Source organism: Centropristis striata, chromosome 4, assembly GCF_030273125.1.
Source record: "Centropristis striata isolate RG_2023a ecotype Rhode Island chromosome 4, C.striata_1.0, whole genome shotgun sequence".
Lineage (NCBI taxonomy): Eukaryota > Metazoa > Chordata > Actinopteri > Perciformes > Serranidae > Centropristis > Centropristis striata.
This window is the reverse complement of record NC_081520.1, coordinates 4860962-4879335: the sequence shown is the minus strand read 5'-3', so window position 1 is coordinate 4879335 and position 18374 is coordinate 4860962. Positions and strand designations below refer to the sequence as shown.

Genomic DNA, 18374 nt, shown 5'->3' with positions numbered 1-18374 from the left:
GAGAAAGAGATACACAATTACAAGGAAGAGATGAAAATACAAAGAGATGCAGAAAAAACAGGAGATGTTAAAACAACCCAGAAGGAATACAAAACAACCATGAAGAGATGCTGAACTATCAGGAAAAGATGCAAAGTGACCAAGAACTGGTGCAAAACAAGTAACAAAGAGCCACAAAAAAACAGGAAGAGACACAAAACAACCTGGAAAAGATAAGAACTTGACCAAAACTGGTGCAAAATAACCACAGAGATGCAAAATCATACATACATATATACAGTTAGCATTTCAACTTATATTATATGTATTCACCCTTATGTTTCCTGTTTATTTTTTAACTCTTATCGTATTTGTAATTATTATTGCGCTGCAAAAAAAGGTGTGTCTTAAAACAAGATAAAACTCTAAATCTGAGGGAAATAATCTTGCTGCATGGACAGATAATTTCACTTTTTCTTAAATTAAGATTATTAAATCTAGAAATAAGCATGTTGAATGCTTAAAATAAGAAATTAACTCTTAAAACAAGATAAATTATCGAACACTTCTACATGTAAAGTTTTTTTTTTTATCTTGGTAAGAAATAAATAATTTGCAGTGCACTCTGCTCAGGCCAGTTCATCGCTGCTTGCACCTTTAATTTATCTTATTTTAAGAGTTAATTTCTTATTTTAAGTGTTCAACATGCTTATTTTTCTAGATTTAACGATCTTAATTTAAGAAATCTTGTCAAGTGAAATTATCTGACCATGCAGCAAGATCATTTCCCTCAGATTTAGTGTTTTATCTTGTTTTTAGACACATTTTTTTGCAGTGCAATAATAATTACAACAACGATAAGAGTTAAAAATAAACAAGAAACATAAGGGTGAATACATATAATATAAGTTGAAATGCTAACTGTATAGGTGTATCATTTTGCATCTCTGTGGTTATTTTGCACCTGTTTTGGTCAAGTTTGTATCTTTTCCAGGTTGTTTTGTGTCTCTTCCTGTTTTGGTAACACTTTACAATAACCATCATTTATAAATGGTAAACAGATAGTTTTTTAATGTTTAATCATCATTTATAAACCGTTTATAGGCCATTTAGAATGGTAAATACATAATTTATTAATGTTTAACTCACTAAATCATTTATAAATGACAAATAGATGGTATATTAATGTAAGTTTATAGTTACTTTACCAATAACAAACAATTAAATTATAACGAATAGTTTATTAATAGTGTTAGTTGCACTCATTTTAACATTTTAACACCATATTAAGTATGTTAACGATTTTGAAATGATTCATATACCTTTAAGAAATTGGTTTAAAACATTTAACGATTAAATATGTATAGCACTTTGTAAATGGTTAATAATTGGTTTATAAACCATCTATAAACATCACTTAGTTGGTTATTGTAAAGTGTTACCCCTGTTTTTTGTGACTTGTTTTGCACCAGTTCTTGGTCACTTTGCATCTTTTCCTGATAGTTCAGCATCTCTCACTGTATGAACATAGGATGAATAAAACATCTCCCTCCCCAGTTTGGATCTGTTTACCCGCACATGTTGAATGTGGTCCTTAGATACTCCCTCCTCAGTGCCTCCTGTCTCCCCGCTGACACCTGCAGGACTCAGGGGGAGATATTTTGGGAGGCAGGAAGTGGCAGATGACCAGGTCCAGCATGGCAGCTCCACGGGGTGTCGACAGCAGGGGCACATCACGGAGCACACCGGTGGGCTGACACTACGCTGGTGAGACTGAGCTGATCTTATTCCCTCTCCAGCTGCTACACAGTGAGCACACATGATGTGAGAGCACGGCAGGAACAGGACGGTCTTGCAGCCCTTGTTGCAAGCAGGACAGCCAGAAAGCTGCTGCACGCAATCACCATCCCTGTTTGACTCTCCTGCTCCCACATCCACAAGCTTCTGCTCCTGGTGTCTTCTCCGGGGATAAAGAGTCCTCACAGACATCACTTACAATCATAAATTATTTAACCCTCTGGGGTCTGAGCCTATTTTGGCGGTTTTTGAATACCGAAAATAGTGTGATCGTTGCTCTTACTAATCCTCAGGTTAGCTCCACCCACCTCTCCTCAGTATATTGGAGACACTGGCGTAACAGTTTATTTTGGTCGGTCTGAAGATCATCTTTTTGTATTTTTTGGTTTCTGTGTTATTTATTTATTTGTATTGTTCCTGTTTTTAATATCTGTCTCCTATGGACCCTGAGTCTTGAATAAAAATTTGATTGATTGATTGATTTTGATTTTGCACTTCATGTACCACATAAAAAATGTTTACTATACCCATATTTGGTGTCCATTTTTTCTTCACCTTTGTGATCTGACAATTATTTTCTCACTTTAACCTACTTTATCAACATATCGAGCTCAAAAATCATGAAAAATTGAAAAAGTTGAAAAATTATACTGTTTACTACAATAAAACCCACAAATATGTTCAATGAACGGTTTTGGAACTTGAGAATGTAAACATAGGATACAAATATGAACATATACATACGTAAACATTTAAATATAATAGAACTATATACAAAAAAGTCCCATAAAACATGTATATTTATAGGCTTTTTTTCCCCTTGTTAGCTGCAACTCTTCAAAAAATGTGCGAAATTACACAGACGCTCAAATATTACTATCAAATTAAAACTATCATGTCTTTGGTTTTTTGTTAAACGTCACGTGATCTGATCAGGACGGCACGATCATAGACCCCAGAGGGTTAAATGGCATTGCTTTTTTTACTTTCTCATGTCCTGTCTCGCTTCTTAGACTTCAGAATAAGATTTAAAATCCCAACAGCCTGAAAAGATCCACATCGGTTAGATAATACCTGACTATATATCTTCAGTAAGCAGGGCCTCAGTCACTATGAAAGCAGCATCAACAGTCCATTCTGTCAGAAAAGAGACATGGAGGCGGCATCTATTTTTGTCAAGATATCCTCACAAAGATCCTCAAGCCAGTAGAGACATCCCACTGTGGCAAAAATGACAAAGTTCAGTCTTCTTAAACAGACGTCGACAGCCTGCAGGATACAAATATATTAAAAAAATCCTCCTGTTGTGCCATCCTCTGTCTACCAGCTGACGAGTGTGGGTGAAAGAGGTAGAATGGCCAGATAAAAGACAGAGCGAGTGGTAGAGAGAGATAGAGAGAGAGAGAGAGAGAGAGGGGGAGCCCAGCCTTTTAAAAGGTACTCATTGCTTGGTGTTACCATGGTAATGGCTCTTCCTATTGAGACGCACAACTGCAAGATAATGTGCTGCACTGGACCCTTGTGCACACACACATCTGAATGTTAACAAAGAGCTCATTACTGGCATGAGGCTGAGCCATGGCACTCTGTAAAATAACATGTTGTCCTCCTGGTCTGGATGCTAGTCTGCACCTTCCTTCCTTATGGAGGATCATCAGTGACCAGTCTCAGGAGCACAGGGTGTGAATGTGAGAGATATTTTTGTCACAGCTCTTTGTAATTCAGTGTTGGTGTGAAGGAGACGGCTCATTGTCCCCTCGCCTTGTCTACAATGCAGGGGGCAGATCTGAGGTCAGTGCACTGCAAATTATTTGGTTCTTACCAAGAAAACTTGGATTTAGAAGTGTTGGATCATTTATCTTGTTTTAAGAGTTAATTTCTTATTTCAAGTGTTCCACATGCATATTTCTAGATTTACAAATCTTAATTCAAGAAATATTGTCAAGTGAAATTATCTGTCCATGCAGCAAGATCATTTCCCTCAGATTTACTGCTTCTATCTTGTTTTTAGACACACCTTTTTTGCAGTGTAAGGAGGGCTTTCAAATCCTACAAATCAGAGGCGGTGACCTGTTACTATGTCCTCTTCATGAAATGTATATCTGCAATAAAAGTATTTTAGGGTCATTATAACTACACACTCACTCACCAGCCACTTTATTAGGTACACTAATACATGTACGTGTAGTCATGGGGGCTACACTGTGGTCTAAATCAGTGATTCCCAACCTTTTTCTTGAGGGACCCACATTTTTACCATTGTAAACTTTGGCAACCTATGAAACCGAACTCAATGTGACTTTCATGGTACCCTCTCTTTTTTTTGAGATATTCAGCATTTTCGTCTCCCTGACGCTTCGCCAGTTGTTAGGGGAGGTTGCCGCTAGGTGAGGTTACCGCCAGGTGAGGTTACCACTAGGTGAGGTTACCACTAGTTGAGGTTACCGCTAGGTGAGGTTACCGCCAGGTGAGGTTACCACTAGGTGAGGTTACCACTAGTTGAGGTTACCGCTAGGTGAGGTTACCGCCAGGTGAGGTTACCACTAGGTGAGGTTACCGCCAGGTGAGGTTACCACTAGGTGAGGTTACCACTAGGTGAGGTTACCGCCAGGTGAGGTTACCACTAGGTGAGGTTACCACTAGGTGAGGTTACCGCCAGGTGAGGTTACCACTAGGTGAGGTTACCACTAGTTGAGGTTACCACTAGGTGAGGTTACCACTAGTTGAGGTTACCGCTAGGTGAGGTTACCGCCAGGTGAGGTTACCACTAGGTGAGGTTACCTGTGTATACTGCAGGAGGGATGTTACACATGTCCTTATTCTCGCGATTTACACTACAGACTGCACTCATTCACCCGTTCACACACACATTCATACTGGTGGCAGAGGCTACCATAAGCTGTCCCACCTGCCACCATTGGGAATTCATTCACACACCGGAGAAAATCTCCAGAGAGCCTTGATGCTTGTTGATGCCAGAGGTCAGAGGAGAATGGAGACTGGTTCAACAGGAACTCTAATAACCACTGGTTACAACCAAGGTCTGACAAGACCATCTCTGAACCACAACACGTCCAACCTTGAAGCAGATGGGCTACTAATAAAATGGTCAGTTAGTATAAATGGCCTTAAGTGTCCTCATCAGAATCACTCATCATTGTGTCAAAGCATATTGATTACATTTTGAAGTTTATTATAAATGGCCAAACATTTACACACACATATCAGTTCAATGATCTCTTGAAAAGTTTTCAAAATGTTATTCCCTTTTCTTTGATTGGGTGTTTGTGATTTTTGCAGGTCCCACTTTGCTAACTTAAATGATGGTTAAATGACACAAAATCAAAATACTTTTACATAATCCTATTTTCCTCAACAAGTTAATTTTGATCATCTTTTTATTCTATTTTCATATTATTATTATTATTATTATTATTATTATTATTATTATTATTATTATTATTAATAATAATAATAATAATAATAATAATAATAATAATAATAATAACGACAATAATTATAGTTTTGTACGTGTCCTGGAAATTGCTGTCCATCCTGTCATTATGCGGCAGGCACAGTTTTGAAAGAATTACTTTTACTTCATAATGTAATATGATGGTATATGAGAACAGTTCAGGCCACATCACATTGATAAGGAAACATTAAAAAAAATACAAAAATAATAAAGGTGGTGCTACAAAGCACATGTGTGAGGCGAGGAGGTAGTATATATAGTATAGTAAGTATGAAAAAAATATACTTTTTTAAAAATGTATATATGTTTGAAGCAGCTCTATAAACAGATCATGTTACCACTTTAAAGACTTTATACAGATGTTTGAAAATAATTTTCTAGTAATTCCCATGTCCATACTCTCCATTCATTCACTATGTGATTTGAATTATTAAAATATATAAGATACATACACCATTCCAACTTCTATATCTTCAGAATAACACACATAAACATTATATACATATACATATATATATATAATGTGTTATATATATAGTGTGTTATTCTGAAGATATATTTATATAATGTAAGTTTACAGGTTTTTAAAAAAAGTGAAGTTGCTCAATACTGCATGTCCTCTTACTAAAAGAGTGGGAGGACATGACGCCTAAATACCTTCATATAAGGTACACTGCGTATGAATGGTAAAAAACATAGCATTCCTGATAGATTACAAGGCAACGATGTGTGTAGTTTTGGCAGGAAATGGTATAACAATTAACATAAAGTGTGGAAAAGGGGCATGCATAGACTCCTTCTTTCACAGTCTGGAAAATTCCTTTGTGATTTGATCGTTGTCTCACTGTCTCAGAGGTTCCTGGGAAACATAAAAGTCTCTCCCTGTTGTGCAACTTGATACCCATGAAATTTTGAATGGCCTGAGCTTCCTGTAAACAGAATGTAGTAACTGCACTCTGAAGATGCAGTTCTACACACAATTGTACTTAGGCTAAAACTTAATCCTAACTCGATGATTTAGAAGTAACTTTATAAAAAATAGGCCTGTCAGTCCTAATTTTAGGCCACTATCTTAAGTGTCTTTTATAATTATAAAGCAGGTGTAGAAACACAGTTTGTTGCTGCATCTACAACTGCAAGTTAACCCTCTACCATGCAAAGCGAAAGCCATATATCAAAAACATCTAGAAACACGGTCAACTTCTCTGGGCCGGAACAAATTTCAAATGGAGTGGCACAAAGTGGCAACATTTCAAATTGTTCTTGGAAATGATTGATAAAGAGTAATAGGACCATACAGATCTGTGAAGGCAATGTTAATGCTGAAAGGTACATTCAGGTTCTGGAGCAACATGCTGCCACCCAGACGATGGGACGCCCCTGCTTATTTAAACAGGATGATGCCGAGACTAATTCTGTATGTGTTCCAACAGCCTTGCTTCAACTAGACCTGTCTCCCACTGAAAATGTGTGATATGTTAAGTGCAAAATACAACAAGGGAGACCCCGCACTGAAGTCGTATGTCAAGCAAGAATGGGAAAGAATTACACTTTCCAGACTTCTCAGTTAGTGTCCTCCTCACTACGTAAATGCTTACTGATGTTTGTTAAACGCTGGAGGTCCCGGTCTGATGAAGCCAAAAGAACCACATCATCTGCAAAAAGCAGAGATGTAATTCTAAGGTCACCAAACCGGATCCCTTCCTCCCCCCGGCTGAACCTTGAGATCCTGTCCATGAAAACCACAAACAGAATCTGAGACAAGGGGCAACCCTGGTGGAGGCCAACACCCACCGGGAACGTGTTTGACATTGGCCGAGTATGCGGACACAGCTCTCACTTTGGTTATATAGGGACCGGATAGCTCGTAGCAACGAGTCCGGTACCCCATATTCCCGCAGTACCACCCACAAGACCCCCCGAGGGACATGGTAGGCCTTCTCCAAGTCCACAAAACACATGTAGACTGGATGAGCAAACTCCCATGACCCTCCAGAAGTCCGTTTCTCCACGGCCAGGACGGAAGCAACATCTTTCCTCCTGAATCTGAGGTTCGACAATCGGCCGGAGCCTCCTTTCCAGCACCCTGGAGTAGACTTTCCCGGGGAGGCTGAGAAGTGTGATTCCACAGAATTGGAACACACCCCTCTGGTCCCCCTTTTTGAAACACATTCATTGGGGCGGTTTGCAGCCGAGTGTGAAGCGGTAGGGATGAGAGTCAGCACCTCCAAGTCTGAGGCCATGGTTCTCTGCCGGAAAACAGTGGACTGCCCCCTCTGGGTGGAGAGAGGTACTGCTCAAGGGAAGGAGTTCATGTATCTCGGGGTCTTGTTCACGAGTGACGGTAGAACGGAGCGTGAGATGGACAGGCGGTTTGGTGTGGTGTCAGCAATGATGCAGGCGTTGTACTGGACCGTCGTGGTGAAGAAGGAGCTGAGTCTGAAGGCAAAGCTCTCGATATATCGGTCCATCTATGTTCCAACCCTCACCTATGGTCATGAGCTTTGGGTAGTGACCGAAAGAACAAGATCGCAGATACAAGATGCCGAAATGAGCTTCCTCTGTAGGGTGGCTGGGCTCAGCCTTAGAGATAGGGTGAGGAGCTCAGACATCCGGAGGGAGCTCGGAGTAGAGCCGCTGCTCCTTCACTTCGAAAGGAGTCAGTTGAGGTGGTTTGGGAATCTGGTAAGGATCCTCCCGTTAGAGGTGTTCCGGGCACATCCAACTGGTAGGAGGCCCCGGGGAAGACCCAGAACACGGTGGAGGGATTATATCTCTCTCCTGGCCTGGGAACGCCTCGGGGTCCCCCAGGAGGAGCTGGACGGTGTGGCTGGGGGGAGGGACGTCTGGAATGCCCTGCTTATCCTGCTGCCCCCGCGACCCGGCCCCAGATAAGCGGAGGAAAATGGATGGATGGATGGATGGATGGATGGATGGATATTTGTCAAATGAAAAAGGTGATGTAACACAGAGGAGAGCATAACCCTGTCCAACCTTTTTTGGAATCTGTTGCAGCCTTCAAATTCAGAGTGGATTTTTACAACAAACAATAAGGCTTATCAGTATGAACATTAAAAGTATTGATTATACGTACGTCAAACATGATTTGTAAATGATGAGGCTCTGTTTTATTTACATTTTAGACAGCCTCCTAACAGTTTTTTGGAATCTGAGTTTTATAAATTAAATTGCCTTGACTACATGAATAACTTTTCCAGATGACCAGGTAAAAATATACCACAAATTATGCTCACTGTTGCATCACATTGCATCACTGTTACTGTGATGCAAAACTGTCAATTCAAACGGGAGAAAAACAACTTTCATCAGTTTGTTCTACTACACTTTTGTTTTGGCAAGGGCTGGAACGCAGAGAACCTTTCTCCTTCATGTACTACTAATAATATTTGTAGTAGTATTTAGTGTAAAAGAGTCATATTACATTTACTGCACTAACTTGAGCGTCCTACATGCCAGCACTCATAAGTGGGTTAGAGCCGTCTGGTGCCTCTTGTCGTATTTGCATTGAGGATCCAGAGTCAAACATTAACTCTGGGCTACATCAAATACAAAGCCTGCTCAATGAAGAGACAGCACGACACGTCACTCACAACACACCAGTATAAAACCACGATCAAACTATATTCAAAGAGAAAGCAACTGAATGGTGTTCTCACCTGATCTGGGATCAATGACTCAGGACTTTACACACAGAAAACTGCATTTCCACTGGACACAGAGTGAGTTTTGTGAATCTGAGTTCTTTTTTTGTGAAGAGAAGAGGGATGCAGGTTGACAGACCACAGCTGAGGAACACCATGCACGCAGGAACGGGGTATGGCTTATAGCAGTAAGTTGACTGCTTGGACTCATTCACTGTATTACAACTCTTATTTACAAAAAGGGGGAGATCTGGTGTCACTGTGGTGTATACATACTTATAGTGGTGTAAATATCCCACTCTTAGATGTCAAATGAGATGTTACATATTGTAGATCATGTTTATATTAGGACTACAATGCCTCAATTTATTCATCATTATTCATCATTTATTCACTACACACATCATTCTTTACTAGAAGTGATTCATGTTCAATAAACTCACTAGAAAGGATAAGTTGGCTTAACCTACAATTTTTCTTTCAGTTCTATTGATGACTTATGTTGAATGGATTTAGGAATGCTTGTCAGGGCACAACTTGTGGGTGTGATTTTGGCACGAGTTTAAATGGGAAGTAGCTAAAGCATGTGAAAAACGGTAGTAAGTGTTGTGTTGGAAAAGGAGCACGATGGCATATCAGTCACCTCCCCTGTGTGCTCCTGCAGTACTCATGCTGCTGCTCATGGGAGTGATTTCCTCCTATCTGCCTCGAGTCCAAGCCAGACCTCAGGACTTTTGGCGCGGCCCTCAAGCCAAGACACATATGAAGAGAACGATCGAGGAGCTAACAGTCCTGGTGAGAAAATGTGCATTTGTATTGTTTTAAGGAAGTAGAATTTAAAAAACAACAGAATGATAAATAATTGCAGCCGTATGAAGACAGTAAATATATTTTTTTTAAGCAGAAATTTCCAAAAAGTAGTATCTGTAGCTTGAATATATTTATTGATTTCTGTTTTTATGTGCGTACTTGTGTGCACAGACTACTCAGGCAGCCTGCGTGGGATCGGACATGCTGCCCACTCCTGTACAAATACCATGTGTTTTTGTTAACACAACAGAATGGGAAAATAAAACTGTAAGTATGACCTGACATGGAGCAAAGCATGTACATATAACTTCTGTCTGTCATTCATAATTGTGTTGTTAGCTACAAAAAACAACAGCATGCGTGAAGGTATTTTTGCCTTTCCTCTTCCTTCATATTAGTCCAACTTCTAATCAATTAAGACTGCAATGAAAGGGAGTGCTTTTATACTGCAATACTAAGGAACAAACATTTCTGCCACAACATTTTATATTAAAAAAATATTTTTTTTACTTTCGGTGAATTAATCTTTCAACCAACTTTAGTCTTGATCTTAACTACCAAAATATTCATACATTTCAGAATTTTAACCCCTAAAGTTTGTTTACATGATGACTGTTTTTAATGAAAAATACAAAAAACAAACAAAAAAATTGAATTATATTCTGTACTAAATGTTAGGGATAGGCCTATGTCAGTGATTAAAAATAATCTTGATGGTTGTATCACTGCAGTGCTCCATATTACAGCAGCAACAACCTGTGTGGAATATAGCAAGTATTTACATAGTAGGGTTTTCTGGGGAAAAAAAAAAAAAAAGTTAAAAAATGACAATTTTGAAGCCAGGGCTCTGATTGAAAGCCTAATATAAGCAAATGCATGCTTGTTTTTGTCCTTAAGGATCTGACTCCTGTATTTTGGTTACACAGCTTATTATAGGAGCTGAGGTTAAACTTCCAAAATAAAAAACTAAAAAGCAACCTAAAAGGACAAAAATTAACACCATTGCCAAAATGAAATGCTACGTGCATCAACACAAGGCAAGGCAAGGCAAGGCAAGTTTATTTGTATAGCACACTTCAACACAAGGTGATTCAAAGTGCTTTACATAAACATTAAAAACAGCAAGACACAATTGAAAACAGTAAAAACAGTCAATTAAAACATGGAAATAGAAATGAAAATGAAAATACAAATAAGATATAAGAATAAGAAAGTAAGGGCAATAGAGTACAGCATATGAGTGTTAAAGTTAAGAGTATGCTGCAGTAAACAATAGTGTTTTTAGTCCTGATTTAAAGGACCTGCACAACCAAAATGATCAAAAATAGATAAACAAACAAATCTTTGGTTAAACAGCTACATTTAATTTCTGCATCAAGCTTCTTCAGCGTTTTGTAAAGTGCTGTGAGCTTTGTTAAGTATAGGTCTACATTTTCTCCACATTAGACAACATCTACATTTAAAGGTAGCATAAGGAAACACTTGGCAATATTACCAAAGACCTTCAGGGACCTTAACACCACCATGTATTTGTTTGCTTGCCAACATACAAGCTCATAAAAGTAATTACAACACTCACTGTCAGTTATTTAAAGCATGTTAGAATGTGTTAGCATTGGATTTATACAACAATACGCAGTCATTTCAGACCCAAACTTGGACTGCCACATTAAATACTAATATATTATATTCCTTAAATAGCTAGTTGCGCCTATTAAAAAAGTCAATTTCATTTCACAGTAACTGTTATGAGCTAGCGCCTGGCAGAATACAGGAGTTGATTGAGTAGGCTTTATTTGCCAAACACAAAAGACACGAACAGACAAGACAGGGGAAATCCAGGGGGAAAACTCCAAAGCAGGATGATGAGGTTAGGCTGAGTGCAGCAAGCAGAGCAGGTGGGTATGGCAGGGCTGGAGACAAACAGAGGTTGAGTATTCAAAAAAACATCCAAGACTTAGGCTACGTTTACACGAGGACGGTCTGAACAGAAGACGCAAAAGTGGCGTCACGTCTTCACTTTTTATTCCGCGTTTAGACGAGCATTTTTGGGAGGAAATCTGCTGCATACGGTGACGCAAAAGTGTGTGAAATTCGATCGTATGCATGCCAGGCGGCATGCATCAAAGCGATAAGAGCATCTTTGGGCATGCAGAAGTTTTCACGCCACACATTTTCATCACTACTCCTTCCACAAAGTTCTCCACCATCCACTAGATCTCCCAGGTCTCGTTCACAGCCGTCTGGCTCGCCTCCGACGAATTGTTGCATCCAAAATGTGATAGAGGTAATTCCAGATCCTTCTCTGTTCACTAATACTATCTGTACATATCCTGTACATTTGGTGGAAAGACTCCTGTAAGTTTATTAGAGCTGCCAGAGCAGCTTGAAGGTCCGACGCATGGAAATAATCCCACGTTTGTTTATTTCCTGTACTGGAGCATGTATGTGACATAAACACATACGTGACGTGAGCAGATCAGATCAGAGTTTTGTGTCTTGTCAGTGTAGACGACACGCTACGGCGGAGAGGATTTAACTTTTACACTTTGGAAGGTGGTTTCAGATTTTTGCGTTTTTAAGCCCCAAAAATGCCGTAAACGAAAGGCACTTCCGATAAAATATTTTGTCGTTTTTACCCGCAAGCGTCCTCGTGTAAACGGGGCCTTAGAATCAAAAAGTAGTTCTTCTGGGAGCCGGTACGGCAAGTTACTATGTGAGATACAACGACGAACTAGCAGAGTCTGGACGGGTGTACTGGAGTTAAATACTACAGGAGGTTGATTAGATGATGAGAGACAGGTGTGGAAGCTGACCAGGTGAGGATCTAGGGCCTCATTCAGACTGCCAGCCAAAATCCGATTTTTAGCCCATCCAGATTGGAACTGGATGGCTCTTTTGAAGTTTGAACAGTCACAAATCACATGAAATCCGATTTTTGCAAACCGGATCGAAACCACCCTCAGGAGGTAGTTTCAGATCGCATTTGGACAGATGCGTCTCAGTCTGAACCTCCAAACACTCAGATCGGTTTTGACTGGCCGTGACGTCACTACGCGGCACGCTTAGCGCGGGCAGTGCGGAGACGAGGTGTCCACCGGCAGCCGCGCCCGACTCATGCGGGCCCGACGGGGGCGACGGGGGCGTCCATCCGCCTGACTGAACATTTTTGCTTCACACTAGTTGACATATTCACAGTGTTACCTTTAATGATTTACATCATCAAGAAAGTGACAATTTATTATTTTTTTCATGGAATATTACTATTTTTTTTAAATGTCTATAAAAATATATCTACATATGAATGCAGAATGAGGCAAGGTTTGTTATTGGAACTGTTCTGTTTGTAGTCTGTTTGTAGTCCGAGTAGTATTGACCAATCAAGTCTGAGTTCACTTCAGATCAAATTGAATCAAAATCAAATAGCCCTTCTTGTCATTATATAGTCAACGATACAACTGAATTGGGAGTGTCAGTGATTAAGGTGCATAGATAAAGCAATCATAACAAGAAAACAAACATTATGAGTAAAACATTTAAAAATAAGTTAGAAGACTGAGATGAGACAAGAAATAAAACAAGAATGTGTGATGTTTATATAAATAAAGAAATATAAAAAATAGATGAATTACCACTAAAAATACTACAAATGATATAGACGAGGTAGATAGTGTGTTGCACATATTCATTGTATTGCACATATGAGTTTTATTGCACAAACGGGCATATATAATGCAATCTTTGTATATTTTACTATCCTATGCGGGTGTTGAGTGTTCTGACAGCCTAGAGTGTTGTTTCACAAGTGGCTACTTGTGAAACAATCTGGTCATAGATGTCATCTCTAAACTCTGAATCAGATCTCCTTTTCACTTGATGCTAATCGTAATCAAGGATGAGGACTATTTCATCATACATGATGCATCATAGCTTTTTGCGCGTTGGTCCTAGCATCGTCCTAGAGCTATAAACTGTAAATACAATGCCAGTTGTGTGTAGTTTGAGTTTAGATATGAAACACGTTTTAAATAGAGCATAAAAGACAGGAGTTTCTGCCAAACAACAGTTTGCGGTGCCACCGCACATTCTCACAGCACCTGGAAAGGTTGCGGAGCGGTCCGCACATTCTCACGGCAAGTTCACTTTTCATACATGTGGCGTGTGCGGAAAAAACAGCGTACGCTATGTTTTTGTGCTTACGCAGTTTTGATACATGAGGCCCCAGGAAAACACAGGGTAATAGACAAAGGTAGCACATCCTAACAGGAACATTGTGATAGTTTGTGTGTATGTGTTTTCCAGCTTCAGCAGAAATGTGCAGAGGTGGTTTCGACCTTCCAGGTGTTTCAACATGGTGTTCAAGGAGCGAAGAATGGGACCACATCCAAATGTCAGATCTCTTTCTTGGAGCAACTGGAGCATCGCATCTTAAATTATCTGGCTATCCTCAACAGGCTTCAGATACAGGTGATATATTACACAGAGATTCAATAAACTATATTTATCCAAATTTAAAAAAGAGAAATATATATATATATATATATATATATATATATATATATATATATATATATATAATTAGAGAATGAATACAAAGAGATTGGATAAACAATGTGATATTTTTGTTTCACACTAGTTGACATATTCACAGTGTTACCTTTAATGATTTTACATCATCAAGAAAGTGACAATTTATCATTTTTTTTCATGGAATATTATTATTTTTCTATGTCTATAAAAATATATCTGCATATGAATGCAGAATGAGGCAAGGTTTGTTATTGGAACTGTTCTGTTTGTAGTCCGATTTTTATTGACCAATCAAGTCTGAGTTCACTTCAGATCAAATTAAATCAAAATCAAATAGCCCTTATTGTCATTATAAGCCTAGGGTGTTGTTTCACAAGTGGCTACTTGTGAAACAATCTGGTCATAGATGCCATCTCTAAACTCTGAATCAGTTCCCGCATCTTAAGGTGCTAATCAGACTGTAAACAGTAACTGGTGTATGTAAAAAGATATCTTGGCCTGGATCTCTGATATTCAGACTGATCTGCTGGCTACACTAGAATCCCAGAAATATTTACACTCAGAGGTGAAAATAGCAGATGGGTTCCAAGATTTCAATTGTACTAATTAGACCTGGCATGACTAATTAGATTTCCCTGACTCTCCAACCCAAACAATGCCTTGTAATGGACACAAATATTACAAGGTGACAACAACAAAGACATGTTATTGTCAGGCCGGGCTCAAGTCAGGACTCAGATGCAGAGAAGGCAACCTTAAAAGTTTCTTTATTCAAAGAATGCAGCAGGGTAAGTCCTCACAGAGCGAAAGAAAAGGGCTATGAAACACCTGAGTCTGAGTAAAAACTAGACAAAGAAAAGTCGCTCCAAAGGAAGAAAAACACTGAATCTATCTACACTAAAAACTAAATATAAAAATTAGGGCCAGGACTGGATTAAAAAAAAAATCTAATTAATTAGCTTTGTAATTAATTAATCGAAATTAATCGCATTTTAATCGCATATAAATATTTGACCTGAGAACAGTGAGAAGTAATTTTTTCACATGGATTTTTAGTATACCATTGAATAATGACTGAATACATAATCTTAAGCAATAAAAATATTGTTTATTTTTGTTCAAGGCCAACAGACCAGTGCTATTTTTGCCATTAAGTGTAGCAATAGCATATTTAGAAATATAGTACATTTCAGAAATCCAGGTAGCCTATAGGTAGGTAGACCTTCTGTAAACTAGAATACTTTGGTTTTTTAAGTAAAACACAATCCACGCTAGCTAGCACACTAGCCGCTAGCTGCTATATGTTTAGCATTGAGGTGATACTTGAGGCTGGATGTGCTGCGGTGATATGTGAATTCCTTGTTGCATAGCAACACAACCATGCTCTTATCGACGCTTCCATCCGTTGGTTTTTAGTAACTAAATGTCCCATCATCCATCCCTGAAACGAGAGGAGAGTTACTATTTCAAAATAAAATAGGAAATAACGAGACCAGAACACAAAATAAAACACCATCTCACCGCGGTGTGACAGCTATCAGCCTTAATTCACGTGTGTCTGTTTTAGTCCTGAAAAGCATATTTGTCTCATGTATATTAAACTGATTCTACTTTTGGGCCCTTACAGACGGACACAGTGACTTCATCTCATCCTGCAGTACAGAGCTGTTCCAGCCAGACCCACAGTGTAAAAGGAGTGCTGAAACAGTTCGAAAAGCTACTAAAGGGAAAACTGTCGCGCCTCACTGATGACCTCAAAGACAATACCAAAAGTGAAAGACAAGGCAACCAAAACCAAGGGACGTGATAGCTAGTATAACAAATGTTAAGTAGCTTATTTAAATACTTAATGCAACAGGATACCGGGAGAGGACCAGCATATTGTGGACTGAGAAGGTCTGTCATGTTGACGAAGACCTAAAAAGTAAAGCCTGACTGGTTTGGCTAATGGACGGTTACGCTGGAAACAAGGATTGATTCAGGCATCAACCAGTGAAAGGTTGTGAAAGCTGAAGGAGGTCCCAATAGTTTTGAAACAAATCTCCTAAAAACTCCCAAGGAGCAACGGACATTTTCAGTGAGGAAAAGCTACTAAAAGACAATAAAACCACTTGCAACTCCTTACTGAAAGAAAAGTATGTCAGTGGCTTTTAAGCAGTTTCTCCTACTTTAAACAGTTTATATATCTTCTCATGTGGTAAATGGACCTGCACTTATATAGCGCTTTTCTAGTCGTTTTGCGACCACTCAAAGCGCTTTACACTACAGACTGCGCTCATTCACCCGTTCACACACACATTCATACTGGTGGCAGAGACCACCCTAAACCTGCCACCATTGGGAATTCATTCACACATCGATGAACGCAGCATCGGGGGCAATTTAGGGTTCAGTATCTTGCTCAAGGATACTTCGACATGTAGGCTGCCATGGTCAGGGATCGAACCACCAACTCTCCGATCAATGGGTGACCGCTCTACCAACTGAGAATCAGGTCAAAAGATTGTCCGTAGATGCCCTTTTGCACATGTCGTAGCACATAATAGGAGATTGTCCGTGTCATATACGTTCTCACATACTGGAAATACACATTTTCCAGTAAATTTTCTGTTTGTGTGACAATCTTGGCTGCAGCTCTTATCAGGTAAAGTTCCTAAATCTTGATGTCGCTCAGCGGTCTACAGCCACGCTGGACGGTCTATGTGGTACTATGGCACGAAAGTGGTTTGAACTGAATCACATCACAATTCTGATATAGAGAGCAAACAAAATGACACATTTGTGTAGGCCAGCCTGGAAGTAGCATCACTATAGGAGTCTATTGAGATTCTCCTCTGGGATTTTTGCATTGGATTTTGGATCACTGCAGAAAATAAAACAAACACACGTCTCTGATGCCGACACATTTTGTTCAGCAGGATAATCTTCACAGATGAATTCTTTTATGATGTTTGAAGCGTTAATGCAGCTGGCGACAGTACAAAGCTAACGTTATGCTATAGCAGTGGTTCTCAACCTTTTTTCAGTGATGTACCCCCTGTGAAATATTTTTTCAGCCAAGTACCCCCTAACCAGGGCAAAGCATTTTTGGTTGAAAAAAAAAAGACTTAAAAACAGAGCGCTGTGCCATCAGTGTCTGATTTATTAAACTTTGGAACTGATAAACACATACAAAATTCAAACATTTGAAAAAAAAAGTATTTCAAACATTTTAAATGTTAATAATCCATGACTAAATGTATTGCAAATATTTCTCATCACTAAAATGTAGTGATTCAAACTAATGTAGTAAAAACAGTGAGCATATAACCATTTAAAACTAGAACTGCTACGCTTCAACCACGACTCCATCTTTGAGTTTTCAGGTGATTGACAGGTGATGCCAGGTGGCATATGACAGGTTGGGTCCAACCATCCTGGTATGGGGGGACTCTGGGTTTTTCAGAGAATTACATTGAATAGCCTACTGAATATAAAATTAATTTTATGAACTTATACTTATATTTTCCTAAAATATTTATTAAATAATTATTTTTAAAGGATTTTTGCATGGATGCTACTTTTTAAATATATATTTTAAAATCTCACGTACCCCCTGGAGTGCCCTAATTTATCTTCTTTATCTTTTTATTTTGTGTTTAAAAGTAAATACATTTAAATCTAAATTTATAAGGTAATCTAAATGCAATACAATCTGCGTGTCTAACTTGATGTGGGTTGTATCAGCAGGTGGCTGAAAGAATGCAGTGTTCTGATTGGCTCAGCCGACCTGATCACATGACCAAAAGCAACAGGCTGGAAATAAGCGGACGCTGAAACGCAGGGAAAGGATTTGTCAAGTTGGATAGGACATACAGTGGCAGGACTAAACCGGAAACTGACAGATTTGTCTTAAAAATAAGACAGTTTCCAATTTATCTTGTTGAAGAATTCTTAGATAGCATTTTAATCCGAGCCTATGGTATTTTTCTGTAGATCATGAGTTACATGTTATAGTAGGATATGCATTTACTATGGCAAGAAGTACAAGGTAGCTGTGGTTACTGTGTTTTAACTGTACATTAACTCATGTTCTGTACTTAGTATAATTTTGAGGTACTTGTACTTCACTTGAGTATTTC

At 39.0% G+C, this 18374-nt stretch overlaps 1 protein-coding gene across 3 annotated transcripts; it reads left to right on the top strand.

Moving 5' to 3' along the window:
* Window positions 1-8929: 8929 nt before the first annotated feature.
* On the top strand, window positions 8930-16735 carry LOC131969644 (uncharacterized). Of its 3 annotated transcripts, none has more exons than XM_059330751.1 (5): window positions 8930-9086; window positions 9578-9708; window positions 9895-9990; window positions 14026-14190; window positions 15881-16735. In XM_059330751.1, the coding sequence occupies exons 2-5, from the start codon at window positions 9583-9585 to the stop codon at window positions 16058-16060; spliced, it is 567 nt and encodes a 188-aa protein (XP_059186734.1). In that variant the 5' UTR covers window positions 8930-9086; window positions 9578-9582; the 3' UTR covers window positions 16061-16735. The 3 variants fall into 3 exon arrangements, with proteins under 3 accessions (XP_059186734.1, XP_059186733.1, XP_059186732.1); XM_059330750.1 differs by having other exon boundaries at window positions 8930-9101; XM_059330749.1 differs by lacking the exon at window positions 8930-9086 and having other exon boundaries at window positions 9257-9708.
* Window positions 16736-18374: the final 1639 nt, after the last annotated feature.